The 14,750-nt window shown below is 41.2% G+C and overlaps 2 protein-coding genes across 3 annotated transcripts in view; both read left to right on the top strand.

Moving 5' to 3' along the window:
• The window catches only part of rgs12a (regulator of G protein signaling 12a), a 50,163-nt gene extending 45,960 nt beyond the window's left edge, over window positions 1–4,203 (top strand). Inside the window, exon 18 of the mRNA XM_079491604.1 lies at window positions 3,314–4,203. Coding sequence (XP_079347730.1) covers window positions 3,314–3,618 — 305 coding nt within the window. The 3' untranslated portion in view covers window positions 3,619–4,203. The remainder of the gene's footprint in view (window positions 1–3,313) is intronic.
• A 16-nt stretch (window positions 4,204–4,219) lies between these two features.
• The window catches only part of hgfac (HGF activator), a 20,206-nt gene continuing 9,675 nt past the window's right edge, over window positions 4,220–14,750 (top strand). Inside the window, exons 1-7 of one of the 2 annotated variants that reach the window (XM_079491605.1) lie at window positions 4,220–4,328; window positions 6,051–6,114; window positions 6,855–6,948; window positions 9,469–9,542; window positions 9,673–9,816; window positions 10,111–10,242; window positions 13,247–13,357. In XM_079491605.1, the coding sequence (XP_079347731.1) occupies window positions 4,263–4,328; window positions 6,051–6,114; window positions 6,855–6,948; window positions 9,469–9,542; window positions 9,673–9,816; window positions 10,111–10,242; window positions 13,247–13,357 (685 nt within the window). In that variant the 5' untranslated portion in view covers window positions 4,220–4,262. Of the gene's footprint in view, window positions 4,329–5,609; window positions 5,898–6,050; window positions 6,115–6,854; window positions 6,949–9,468; window positions 9,543–9,672; window positions 9,817–10,110; window positions 10,243–13,246; window positions 13,358–14,750 lie in introns of those variants that run through there. The other variant, XM_079491606.1, reaches the window with a different exon arrangement.

Here is a 14,750-nt window from a genome sequence, read left to right as displayed (position 1 = left end):
GAACGGGGTAAGATGGACCACTTTTTGCTTAAGTTGTCCTGGAAGCAAGGCAAAATGAGATGGCAGTAAAATCTAATGATCTACCCATATTTCAGGATGTCTTCTATCAATTGAAATGATGAGTAAGCATCTATGACAAAGGGCCATGAAAATATGACCTTTTAAAAAAAAGTGGTCATGTGGCTCAATTTGCCCCAGGTAAGGGGTAAGTTGATCTAAGTCGAGGGGCAAGTTGAACCACATCATATTTTAATGTTAAAAACTTGAACTTGAACAGAGTTTTCCCTTTTGCAAATAGTCTTATTTATTTGTTTATTTATTATTTAAACAATATTAAGACAATTAAATAAAGTTTGTTATTCAGAACCTTATATTTGCAATATTGTTAATACTATATTGTAAACTTCTCTTAAATGAGTATGTACATGCAAATTAAAGGTCATTCAGTATAATTTGAGTAGCAAAGACTTAATAAAAAAAATATGAATAGTGATTCCCATTGACTCAATTTACCCCCGGACATTGGCTCATCTTACCCATAGCCACCATTTTAGAAAACAATGACTAGAATAAGCTACTTCAGACAATGTATTTGCTAAATGATTCACATGGTTCTATCCATTGGCAAATCATCAACGTGTATGATATTACATTTTAGACCTAGGTACATTTTGCTTTGTATAACAGTCATTTTACATGATGTGTCAAAATTTTACTTTGACAACAAAAAACTGTTTTTTGTGTAAAATAATGTTTTCTACTTTCCCCATGTGCTTCGCAACTTCACAGCCAGGTGTAAATGATGGATGCTTGCTAGATTTAAGGTCACATGGCAACACCGTTTTCTAGTTTTCTAGATAAAGGGGGTGGTTCAACTTACCCGCTGGCTCATCTTACCCCGTTCTCCCCTACCAGTGGTTTTCAACCGTGTGGTCCGGGGACCACCAGTGGTCCTTGAGGCGGTTCCAGGTGGTCCCTAGCTAAATTATGGAGAGTTGGTAACCAAATGGACCCAGTATAGATCTTTACATTTTTCACCACTTTTCAATTCACTCTTGAGAGCATAACATTTACGCTCTCAAGAGATAAATTATTGTCAAACATCTGCATTACTTCATTTACAAGAAGTCTACACAAGTAACACAACTACAGAATGTAGAAGAACTGTTATTTTTGATCAACGTTTGCCCAAAGCACGTTATTGTAGACAAAATCGTATCCAACGACAACTAAATATTCTTTAGTTTTGGGTCTGAGAGTCTCATCAAATGGTCGTCCGTGGCTCAAATGCTGAATAAATAATGGGCCTTGATATTGAAACGGATTGAAAACCACAGGCCTATTTGTGTATGGGTTTACTTGTCACTAATAAAGACATCCACTAGGGGGTGATATGACACAGCCTAATTCTAAATCTATTCCCTTTGCAGTGCTGATCAAAGGAATCCTTCATGACATGGGATAATTGGGAAAAGTCACACAATAAAGCTGCCAAGCGTTTGGCAAGCTCTATTACGTTTTATGGTGTATATCTATCACTTTGTCTTTGGTTATATAATGTCATAGCAATAACAACTTTAGACGTGTAGGCCTATCCCTCCCAGCCAGAAAAGAAAGGTATTCTTTTCTTTTTCTTTTTTTACTTCAAGTTCATGGTCAGAGTAAAGGCATAGGCCTAAGGCAATATGGGAAATAATCAGAGAATCTGCCCTGTGAGTGGCTGCCACAAATGCACCCCATGTTGATTTGCAGACAGTTTGGTCAGGTCAGGAGGATCCACCTGAGGGTGGAGCTTTACGGTCTATGGGGTGGAGTGGCTCATTTGAAGTGGTTCATTTTTCCTTCAGGGCAGCTCTTTTTACTGGTCTCCTGAAGGGTACTGAGCCAGCCTGATCATCCATCTGTCGGATATAGGTCCTTGACATATAGTTAGTTGGCAGCCACCCTGTTCCAGTTTGGCTATGAGGAGATATTGGTCTGTCTCAGCTCTGTGCTTCCATGTTAAGGGTTAGGTGTGTCAGGATACATTTTTTATACCACTGAGCAGGCCAGGTAGCCAACTAAAATTAAGCTATTTATTTCTGAAAGCCTGTTGTAAAATGCATAATCTCACCATTTAATTTTGGTATAGTTATAACAATTTATTTGTCTTCATTTACATGATCCTTGTTTTCACCCAAATTATAGGCACACACACTTACGGTCATCATTTTGTCTCTGTATGAGGTCAGCTGTGGGGACTCACTCATGCCTAATATATGCTCCTTCGTACAACAGTGGTGCATGCCCGAAAATGACAGATCTACAAGCTCACAACGCCTGGCATCCTTGATGCGTTGTGAGCTTGTAGTGTGTAGAGTAGAGTAGACCATCTATTTTCGGTGTACGACAAAGATGAACTCAGGCTTCAGCCTATGTTTACAGCAGTCCTCAACAGCTGTGAATCACGGCCAGCAGAGTCCAGGTGGCTGTGTGCAGGGCTTGAGTCACTCTGGGCTCTGTGTTTAGAATGGAGGAGGCCATGGGGTTCAGCAGAGAAGTACCAAGTTTATGGTTCATCTCAGCTTTGATGCCAGCATCTGGGAACAGCAGTTTCTAGCTCTCCTCTCACGCAAACCCACAGAAACGGCACTACAGATGAGTCAATGAACCGAACTGACTCATAAATGCAATTCCTAATGGGATTTCCCCTCTTCATCCCTCCCAAGAAAAAATAAATATATTTCATGGAGGTTGAGCTGCTGGTTTTAGGGAAGTTGAGTGGCTGACCTGAATAACAAGATGACTTTGTACTGTTTTCTCTGCTATAGAAACCTCTACTCTAATGCCATGTCATCGTGCCCTGAAAAATATGGTGATGTGAAAAATGTGGTTATTCTGGGTTTTGTTGAATGGGTAGATGGTATGATGGGTGATGTTGTTTTTCAGTATCTACTGTTCTAAACGGAACAGAATTTTCAAAAGATGTGGGGTTCAAAATATGCTGGGTAGGCCTGCCAAATTGACATGCCCAGCTGACCAGAGGCCTTGTGACAGCTGATAAGTTTCTCACTTGGTTCATCACTTCATCATCATGTGCACAATAATGCATGATTTGCATCCACTTATTTAATGAATACACCTTTATTTTTCCAATCTGTATGATAGAGTTCATACAAGTCTTCAGTTGTTGCAGGTGTTCTCCCTCTCTTGCACTGAGAAACAAATTCTCCCAAAGGCTGAAACAAAACTCCTGGAACCCCAAAAGTAGCAAAAATCACACTAAATCTCTTCTCTGTTTTTCCTTTTTGTTTTAATCTTCCCTTGTGCACAGAGAGAAGAACGGAGGCTAGCACTGTTGATAGCTGCTCCCAAATAAAAGCCTCGCCGCCTGGGACCCCTGTCTGCCTCGCTGGCCAGGAGGTGATGGACGTGGAGGGAGTGTGTCTGGAGGAGGGGGTGCTGCTCAGTACATCGCAGGGAGAAGACACTGAGCTCAGCCTAAGCTTCCAGGGGTACGCAGCCGAACTCAGACAGTGTCAGAGCAAGATGAGGAATGCTCAAATACCCTGCAACAGCCACGACCCAGCGGAGGGAATGGACTCCAACACAGACATTTATAAAGCCACGATAGTTTGAAGGGAACCATCTGCCACTCCTGCACTTTTCTAAGCTCAATTAAAGCACTGTCTTTTGAAGAAAGATTAGGGAAAAACAAACATAGGGACAAGAGATTGGTGTTCAAAGCTGTTCCAATCTGGAAAAAAGAGGGAAAAAATAGTTTTATGGTGATTAACTGATTATATTGTACATTTGTTAATTCCGGTGTTCTCTTGTGAATTTCGGGTGACTTCTGAGTAATTTTATTTAGATATTGTTCAGTAATTAGGAACAAATCAAGGTGTTTTTTGTGTACAGTAATTTTTCATTAATGACCTGTGTTATTATTTCATTATTTTCAATGGCCACAGAGGAACACATCCATATTTCTGGAACCTCATCTCACAGCTTAGTTTACTACCTGGATATTTCTCTATTTTCTGGTTCATACTTGTTTCACAATGAACACACAACTGGTAATTTGTATATAAAGTAGGCTATATTGTCTTGTTTCTGTGGATTTCAATGGCTTTTTGTTTGGTTGCTCATATTGTCAAATGATGAAAAAGTAGATGGTTGACTGTTATTTGAATAAATGGAACCCCTTATTTTTGAAACCACAAACTTTCTTTAATAAGTGTTGACCTTATTGCAACGTGTAGGTTACTTGGAACAACAGAGGCATGGATCTAACGCCACCCCAAGAACTCAATGAATGTAAATCTCCTGTGATCCACCTCATGTCTTATGTAAGTCTGTCACATTCCAGCATTCGCCCATTTAGTATATATTTGGCCAGCTAAATGTGTTTGCCAAGTTAGTCAGAATTGTCAATAATTAACGTTATAACCTATCTAGTTGAGTGGTTTACCCTTCAAATGCACACCAGATTCGCCTGGGGTCTTATAGGCAGTGGTTTTCAAAGAGGGGTCCAAGTAGGGACTCCTATAGGGGTCCTTGAGGGGAATTATCGTGGATTTCACGAGAATTCACTTGAAGTCCTTGCCTACAAAAAATGCAATAAAAAAATACAAAAAGTCACTATGGCCTAGGCCTATTCTACCAATACTGTTCAACATCTCTCCTCTATTTCTCATGTAGGCTACTACAATTATGGCATTTAGTGGTTCTCAAACATTTTCACGTCAAGGACAAGGACTATTTTTAGCCATTATGAGTGTTAGATTTAATGGGCTGTATAAGTCTACACCGACTATACTGTATACACTGTAGGAGGTGAGATCACGACAGTGCATATAGTGAAACCTATATTATATGACCTTCATAATTAATTTTGTATAGGCTATGTACATTATCTCACATTGGACAAAAGTAATATTCCTAATTTTGCTGGGGATCCATGGAACCCCCCTCGGGAACCACTGGAGGAGTGGTCCCCACTTTGAGAAAGTTATTTAGGCACTTAAATTAAAATAATACCTTAAAAAGGTAAAAAGGGCCTGGCCCGTGGCTCAGCGGTCCAGGCACTTTGGCTGGTAATCCAGTCTGGCTGCGTGCCGCGGGTTCGACTCCCTTACTGCATGTCATTCCCCCATCTCTCTCCCCATTTCCTGTCAGCCTACTGTCTATCCCTCCATAAAAAAAAAAAAATAAAATAAAGTGAAAGTCAATTTGAGGTATGCGTCCGGTGTCGGCCCTTTGAACCCCCACGGGATATTAAAGGCCAGCTGTCCATCGCAGTATTTCTACTACAAGAGCATCTGGAAAGAGCTTATTTATTGCAGCCGGTGAAAATGAGCGGTTATTATTATTATTAGTATGGGACAAGGGCTTTTCCTGCCGCAGCATGCCACAGCTGGAATGTTTGACAACACACGCGGTGCCGGTGAGTGCATGGTGACCGAGGAAGAAAGAAGGGATTCCGCCCCCTCTGAATTCTTTGAAATTTCCACTGCAATGACTGCATTGAATGCACTCCAGAGACAAGAGAGCATGCATGTTGAACGTAGGCGGCTGGATATAACCTACCCGTTAAGAAGAGACACCATCACCAGCTAGGATAGAGAGAATGTATTAGATAGACAAGTCAAGTCCAATGACGCAACAGGTTTACTCAATACACTTAGAAATCGCGAGGGACGGGATAATACTTGCAGGTTTCCCCAAGTTTTCTATGACCAAAGGCTGGCTGAGGAGTTTGAAGCTGACAGATATAACGTGACACAGACAGTGCGACGTATAAAGGCAAGGAACGCTTATGAGTTTGCTCATAATATCAGGGACTATAACCAAGGCAGATTCACATTATGGCATACGTTCTGTTACTTTTAATTCCTTGCGTTTTCAGTCTACGGACGGTAAGTGAATATTTTAAACCTCATTATAATTGCTAGCCTTGGATTGCATGATTTATTATAGCCTTATACTCTCTCTGTGGCAGTGCATGGCATGCCATAAACTTTGCTGAACTTGAGAACACTGCGAAATAATTATTTCCCCCTTGATTTCAGCGAACAATAGTCCCTGGATACGAAACAGTGACCACTAGAAATGCTGACACGGACAGCAAGAAAGGTAATTAATCAGAAAAGAAAAAGCCCTGGTAATTTATATATGCGTGGCTTAACATTTAGCCTGACACCAACTCTGTTACTTTTGGCGACGCAGCAATACAGTGCATAAGTCTATGATTGTTTATGCTGGCCTGTATCCATATACCCCCTTTCATAACACAGCAACTATTTGGCTGTCTAGAGAAGGCCATAAGTGGGAGATTTATTCTCTCCGACTCCTACCTAAGGCCTCCATTGTGAATAGAGAATAATTATGTGCAAGTTCCCAGATTTTGGTGATAAAATGAAAGGATTCTTTGTCTCTTGAGGCTTGTGGAGACACCTGCTTTCTCATGATATATGTTTTGTGGGGAGGGCTATTCTATTACACATACTTCATGTCTTGAGTTTACCAGGATCGGCTTTAATATCACATCACAGGTTTACAGACCTTGACTAAAGAAGTGGGAGAATATTTTTATTTTGTGCTAGCTCCATCATTTGTTTTCAGGAAAGGGAAGACAAATAGACATAGAAACAAGAGTGGGGTGAAAAAATAAATTTTAAAACTAAAAGGATATGTTAACCTCCAAAGTTAAATGTTACCAATTTTTTTATGTCAGATTTCAGATGTAATGTATGTTCCATGTCACTCCCAAAAACAACTCACCTTTGTTCTTTTCGAGTTTAAAAAGTGAGCTGTTTTAGGGGATCGATGTATACGGTCGTAGAAAGTTTAAACTTGCCTTTTACTCTCCCTAGTGCTTACTCTCAGGGGCAGAGAATGTACGTTCCCATTTCGTCAGGGTGGAAGCATTCATCACCATTGCATCACCACCGGATCCTCACCACCTTGGTGAGTCCCTGTGTGACGCTTGTTACCTGCCCATCACTCTCTTACACACAGTCACTGTTTTGGTTACACAAACAAACACAGCCACTGCCCATACAGTACACAGATGCAGCATTGCTACATACTTGTTTTTTACTCGAAGAGACACCTTTTGTGGCTTATAGATCACTCACTCACTCACTCACTCACTCACTCACTCAAAAGTCGTACGATTTGTCACACACGTTACCGCAGTGAAATTTGTTCTCCGCATTTGACCCATCTCTTGCCGGAGCGGTGAGCCGCAGCCAAGGAGCGGTGAGCAGCAGCCGTGCCGCGCTCGGGAATCATTGGTTGATTTGACCCCCAAATCCAACCCATTGATGCTGAGTGCCAAGCAGGGAGGCATTGGGTCCCATTTTTACAGTCTTTGGTATGACCAAAGACTTGCATGCACGCACGCACGCGCGCACACACACACACACACACACACACACACACACACACACAGGTTGTCGTGATCATAAAATTGATGATAATTGACATTCAAATATTTGCGATTAATTTAATTTACTTAATTGTGTACATTGTGACTTAATTGTGTTATTGGCCATGGTCATGCACATTGGAACATTAAAATGTTTGTGTTTTAGGCTTTGTAAACACAAGATCTGACAAATAACTTAAAATAAATACAATTGTGGAAATAGCAGATCTACAAGCTCTCCGATGATTGTGAAAATAAATCTATATTTTGTGTTTCATATTGAGACACAAAGCAGGAATACAATTGAGGGATGCTGGGTCAACAATTCAACATCCAACTGGGCGGGTAGTTACACCTAATTACAGCACTCACTCCTGAGGGATTTGTTCTGGAGTGTAATCAGGAAACATAATGCAATCGTTAACAAGATAAATGGGCTAATTGACTTGCGCAAATTGCTCATTGCTAAATTACTTGCATGCCTAGTGTCCATTTGCCTGTTAACCCCTACTTTGTTGATCGGAATCCCCCAGGGGTCTGTACTAGCCCCCCTTCTTTTTTTTCGCTCTATGCCAAATCTCTTTGGAGAAAATAGCCGTTCTGCTGTTTTCGCCAATTTTTCATCCCAGAATAGGGAAGCTGGAGTTCATGTGGTTTAGAGTACAATGTCATGCAAGGGCATGCTCTCTCTTTTTTGACAGGCATGATAGTTTATCTTGTACGCTCATAAATGGCTGTCATAATCTAAGCACGTAAGGTATCTTTTTAATACCACAAATTGCTTGTTTTCATTAGAAGTTGTGCGTGTGTGTGCGTGTGCAGTCACACTCTGTGTGTGTGTGTGTGTGTGTGTGTGTGTGGGTGTGTGTGTGTGTGTGTGTGTGTGTGTGTGTGTGTGTGTGTGTGTGCGTGGGGGGGGGGAACCCCACCAACAGTTTTGACAAGGTGTGCCACAGATGATGTCATTCTCTTGGGTTGTGACATAGAGATGACGACAGGAACAGGAAGGGCGGGCCTTTCTTTTTACGCAGACACCCATAAGCTGAAGTTGCACCGTGTTTGTTGTGGGGGATGATTTGTGTGGTTGTGCTTGCAATGCATGAGTGAGTGTGTGTCTGTCTGATGGTCATGACCTCACAGATTCATCACAACCTCAGATAATTGCACCAGCATGTTGGTCTGATAAGTGATGTAGAGGTTCTGTCTGGTTACTTGGTCCATTCTTAATGACTGGATGGTGCGTGGGGGGAGATAAGAAATTAGTCATGACTCATCCATATATTATTAGTCATTGGTCATTAAAATATGTTTTCGTAAAGAACAGAAGCTGTATCAATGTATTGTTGTTACACAGTAAAATACGGAGTGTTCATTTAACTTTGTAACAGTCCATTAGATCAGTCTAGAGGGTACGCGCGTGACATCATCATCATACCCGGAAGTTATGCGGGAATGGCAAAAAACTACTTTCTGGACTTGACAGCCCATACATCCAAACAAAAAAAATCATATTTGATTGCATTAAACAACATTAAATTCACATTGTCACTCACTTTGCCACTCGATCTGCCATTCACTTTATGCATGCGCATACCTATAGTTCCCAACCTTTTTATTTCTGGATCAGTGCTCACTTATCCTGGGTAGGCTGCATGTATTTTCAGAGCCTGTAATGTTCAATCAATCGATTGTGTTCTGGCTTGGGTCAATGGAACTGATGTACTGTAGCTCTACCCAGGTTGGCACAGGGAGAAAATTGGGTTACGCAATTGTGGGATGAAAAAAAAATCACACCTGTGTGAAGTGAGCATGCAGTGGAACTATACTGTAATTGTTATACTGTACTGAACTGTACAGACAGACACTCGTGCTGAAACAGACTGGTGTTACACTAAAAACTCAGCTTCCCATCATGCACCTGTGCACAGTGTGAAGCTCAACAGCGCCACTTGCGTGCGTGCGTGCGTGCGTGCGTACGTGCGTGCCCTGGTGGATTGTGGGTTTATGTGGTTAAAAGCATTAAAGAATGTTTCTGTTTCCTGTGTTGTATAATATAGGTGCTCTCTCACACACAACTTTGACCGGGACTTGCAGTGGGGATACTGTGCACCTGAAGTTTCCCAACCAAATGGTAGGTTTTTATTTACTTATTTTATTTTATTTTTTATTTTTTTCTGAAATGGTCACAAAATGTAATTTGAAAGAATATATTTTTTTTGGATAATAATTTTTCTTTCTAATTTTTTCTTCTCATTTTTCAGTTTTTGTCCATACATCCAGACGGATCACAGATCCATGTCAGGTGAACCCATGCCAAAACGGTGGCATCTGCACGCTGGTTCCCCACAAACAGTCATTTGAGTGCAACTGTCCTGAGAGTCTCACTGGGAGACTGTGTGAACAGAGTAGGTAGCTTAAATGGCTTTTTCCTTCCCCACCTATTCTTCACGTGACATGACAGATTTTATCTTAAAAATGGTGTCCCACAGTGGCTGAGACAAGTCAACAAACAGTCTGCTATGAGTCAGAGTCAAATGGGTCTCTGACATGCTGTGCATTGGAGCTATCGTGTATGTTGGATGTTTTCAGAACGGAAATCAGCCATAATAGTGAAATTGTTCAGTCATGCAGTCAATGTGATGCTCTACTGACCAGTTCCTGTCAGTTGTCATAGAATTGCTACTGTGCTCTATTTTCAGAGAAGTGCTACGAAACCATACACCTGCGATATTATGACATCGGAGAGTCCTGGGGAAGAATTCATCTCCGTAGTGTGGAACAGTGCACGTGTGTGGCAGGAGAAACCAAGTGTGAGAAAGTCCGCTACACAGGTGAGACGTGCTTTTTTTTATGTCGCGCCACTCCCTCTCTGTCTGTGTTTCCTCTTGTTGCCTTTTGTTGGAAAATGAGTGAAACTCGATGAGGCGTTCTATGGACAATAATTTTAAAGCTACACGCCTCCATAAACCTTTGAGATGAGTTTAACTTTCAAGACCTTTTTGTCGGGTTAACCGACATTAAGGCCTGAGGCCGATTCTACAAAGGCCTTCTAAATCATTAAATAGCAGATGTACAAGCTCGCAGCACTTAGAACTACTGTTCTAAACTGTTCTACTGTAAATCCAAAGAGCTTTCTGTAAAAAAAGAAAAACTATTTTTTTAAGTGCAGCTCAAATGAAGGGGTTCGTTTATCAGATTGAATAGACTCCAAATACAATAAAAGCAGCTTTCTTATAACATACACTAAAAAGTACTTCCTCATCACACCTCTAGTATCGGGTCAATTCCTAAACTCTATGAACCTTGTAATTTTCTTCCCACCATAATGGCTAAGGTCCCCAGGGCAGGGATCCCGAGAGTACCTCATGGTAGTGAAGCAGCGGGTATCAAAGAAGAATCCTGCCCACACTTTGATCAAGTCTCCTTAGCTACAGGGAAAACATGCACGTGTACATATGATACTCTTTTTTACTCTTTGTTTGCTCTTTTTTGCACTTTTGCGGTTGTTGCTGTTTGATGTTATCTATGCTGCTGCATTGTCTGAAGGAAGCCAAACAAAAATAAGTTTTACTCTTCTTATGTACCTGTACACAAGATGTAACAGTAAAGCATAACCTTGAACCTTGTACAAGCGAGTAACATTGCAGTGAAAGAAGAAAAGACAGATGATATGACTCACTGTGACTCAGGAATTCTGTTTGGGGACACACCTCATTGATCCTTCAGGTGCTTTCATCTCAATAGAGGGATGTTCACGGGTATTTGGAAAATTCCCTGGCAAAAGAAAAGAAAAGGGGAAAGTAGTTATAGGTACCTTTCATGCTCCTTGGACCGACGCGGTTTGCCATGGTATTCACTAGCGTAGCTTGAAATGGAAATGAAGCAGACTAAGCAAATCTGTCTTCTGTTACTGTGTATCTACGTGTGTGACAGAATGTTGAAAAGTGTACAAATGTATAGTACTAAAGTAAGTACAATTAAAGTAATGTTTCAGCACTACAGAGTCCTGCTATATAGGCCTAAACTGTTTCTGGTGTCAAAATCTGTAAATTTGCCTATTATGACATCCAGAATAGGGTTCATATTGTATGGTTAACACACTGGAATACGGCCATTGTAAAGTGCTAACATTATTGAGCTTGTCTCTTAATCCCAGAAGCATCTCAGAGCAGAGGGTGTGGAGACTGGCTCATGCAGGCTGGTGTCAGTTTCCATATGGTTATGGCTTTGATCTACTCACTATTGTGTGACTAGAAAAGTGATAACAGTTGTGTTCAGTCTGTGTTGGCAGTAATTATTACATATTGCATTGCAACATGTATTGACTGTGATTGGTTACTTTATACTTCATCATTCATTTTCCCCTCTACAGTAAATCTTTGCAGCGTATTGCGCTGAGCTTTTAGATCTGCTAGAATTACTGAGAGTTCACCCCAGAATAGGGATGCTAGGGTTCATGTCGTTAAACAGCTGGATGAAGCAGGTTGATTACAAACCTTAGCAGTGGCGTGCACAGATAGACACTAGGGGGTGCTAGAGCACCCCCTGCCCTTTTCCCTCTGGACAAATGTGCCCATTTGAAAAAGAAAAAAAAAAGCTTTTTCTTTCTTTTTTTTTTACAGTGTACAGTATGTGGACCATGGTGACATTGATCAATTCTTGATACAAAAGCTTCTAATATATTATTTAGGTCCCAAAATCTATAAATCTCACACTATTAAGGCAACCGGCCGGTTCCACACGCTGCACAAGGTGCCCTTTTTTTCACTTGAGCACCTGCCCCTCTAAATGTCTGTGCACGCCACTGAACCTTAGAATGCAAATAAAAGGATTAAAACATTGTCGAGGAGAAACCTTGTATCTCCATATTTCAACGGCCCTACTTTGTCGTACCAGTCACGTAAAGCTCATAACGCGCCTGCAAAGCAACGTGTTGTGAGCTTCAGATATTTTTGCACTTTTCTGAAAAACTTTGAAAGTGAAAGTGGTCAAGTTACATACATACTTACATGTCCAGTTTAGTAAATATATACATCCCTCCAAGACCACTACGCTCTCAGGATGCCGGAAAACTCACAGTCACACACACAATAAAAAAACGGTTGGGGGCAGAGCTTTCACACATCGTGCCCCCTGTCTCTGGAACGCTCTCCCTCGAGATGTCAGAAATGCAAACTCCCTGGACATTTTTAAGTCGAGGCTAAAAACACATCTTTTTTTTATGCACTACGGTTCCGCCTTGTCTTAATATCTGTATGATCCATAGCCAGGGACGGCTCCAGGGACGGCAAGGGACGGCTTTACCCCCCTCTGGTGGAGGCTTAGCCCCCCCCCCCCCCCCCCCCCCCCTCAAAACAAGCCCAATTGACTGACTTCTACGTAAACCAAGATTCATTAGCCCCCCCCTCTAAATAAAAAAAACAATTTTCTGGAGCCGTCGCTGTCCATAGCTATGCACATTTCACCATGTTTTACTATGTTTTTTATTGCTATGTTTTGTGTCTTTGATTTGTTATTTGATGTATTAATGCTGTAAAGTGCACAGAGACCCCTTGGGGTGCTTTTGCCATAAAATAAAATGAACTGAACTGAACTGAACTGAACTGAAGTGTGTCTGTGCCTTCTATAAATATTGAACCAACGGAAAGTACTGACAAGAGCTGGTGACTAAATAATAACTATGTTGGAACCATTGGAACACATTCGTTATTTTGTCCATTTTCCTGACAAGTTACTGCTTTGGACGTCATACATGTTTTTCCACCCAAATAGTGACGATTTGAAGTAGAGGTGTTTTGCTGATTTGGTGTGTCTGTATGTCATGTCTGTCTGCAGTGTGCCAGGTGAACCCCTGTGAGAATGAAGGAACGTGTCGAATGATCACCGCCACTGGGGAGGAGGTGTGTAACTGCAGACACAGCTACAGTGGACCACACTGTAGCTTCGGTGAGTGCAAGGCAAAGGGAGACGACACCACACAGAATCAGTCAATCAAGTTTTGCATGTCACATCCCAGTTTTACAGGTGTAACTGTAAAGCAGTGTTGTTTTTGGCACCACATTTTGATTTTAGTTTTAGTCATAGTCTCTTGAATAGTTTTCATTTAGTTTTAGTCACATTTTAGTCACCCGGAATGTTTTAGTCGACTAAATCTACAGTTGATTTAGTCAAACAAAATGTATTTTGGCGGTGCCGTCGTAATGGCTCATTTTACACTTCACGCGATCTACAAGCCCACAGCGCGCCGCAGCGCGACACGTGAGTTTGTAGATTGGCTATTTTAAGCATGCAACTAATTGTAAAATTACTTATACTGGATCTCTTGTCCACTAGTGACTAGTCCCTTCCTAACATTTTAGTCTAGTTTTTATTTGTTGACGAAATTGTCAGTAGTATATTTAGCCTGAGTTTTAGTCATCATAGCTTAGTTTTTATTTAGTTTCGTCATTGGAAAAAGGTAGTCGACGAACATTTTTCCTCTTAGTTTTAGTCGACAAAATCAACACTGCTGTAAAGCAGTGGGTGAAATTCATCACATGTAGGTGTAGTACACGTCATACAACGTTGGGTGTGTGGGGGGGACCCAAGTGGTAGAACACACGTCATTCATTATCATTATTCTTTTTAATAAAATTGTTAGATATTCATTCTCATTTATAGATACCGGTAGATAGGGCTTAAGTAAGTTGTTAAGCTGAACTTCATCACTATACTATTGTTAAATAATACTGCTAGCTTGACACTGCTTGCTTGCATTTTACTCACCTCAATGTAAGTACTTTAAGGCCGTCTTTCATATTGGGACGGTGATAGAATTTGTTTTAAATAGTTTTAGGTGTAGGTTTATTAGCGTCCATTCCCTCCGCTGTTTAGATTTCCCCAGGCGTATTCTGATTGACTTTGCAGGACTAGCAGTGTAGGTAGGCTACTATCTATTGGTCATTATGACATGTCTGCTGAGTAAGCTGTTTTCCTAGCTCAGTATCATTAATTAAACACCTAATCATCAGACGTGTATTACTACCGAGGACACACCTTCATGATTCATATAATCTAAATTTACATTGTCTACTCTACGTCCTCATAGACTTGAGCTGTGTGTGTGCGTGCGTGCGTGCGTGCGTGCGTGCGTGCGTGCGTGCGTGTACGGATTGTGTGTTAAGGAGGTCCAATTAATTCAAGCTGCTGACAGCATGACTGAGCACCTTTTAACTACCCACGCACCCATTACAACCACAGTTGTTATTCTAAGTTGATGTGAGTAGATGTTTGGCAGACTTGTTGCGTGGACTAATTCCAATGTGTTGAAAACTACAGGATTATCACAGTGCTACCAGGC

Source organism: Electrona antarctica (assembly GCF_951216825.1).
Source record: "Electrona antarctica genome assembly, chromosome: 21".
Lineage (NCBI taxonomy): Eukaryota > Metazoa > Chordata > Actinopteri > Myctophiformes > Myctophidae > Electrona > Electrona antarctica.
The sequence above is the reverse complement of the archived record's forward strand: the minus strand, read 5'-3'. Positions and strand labels throughout refer to the sequence as shown.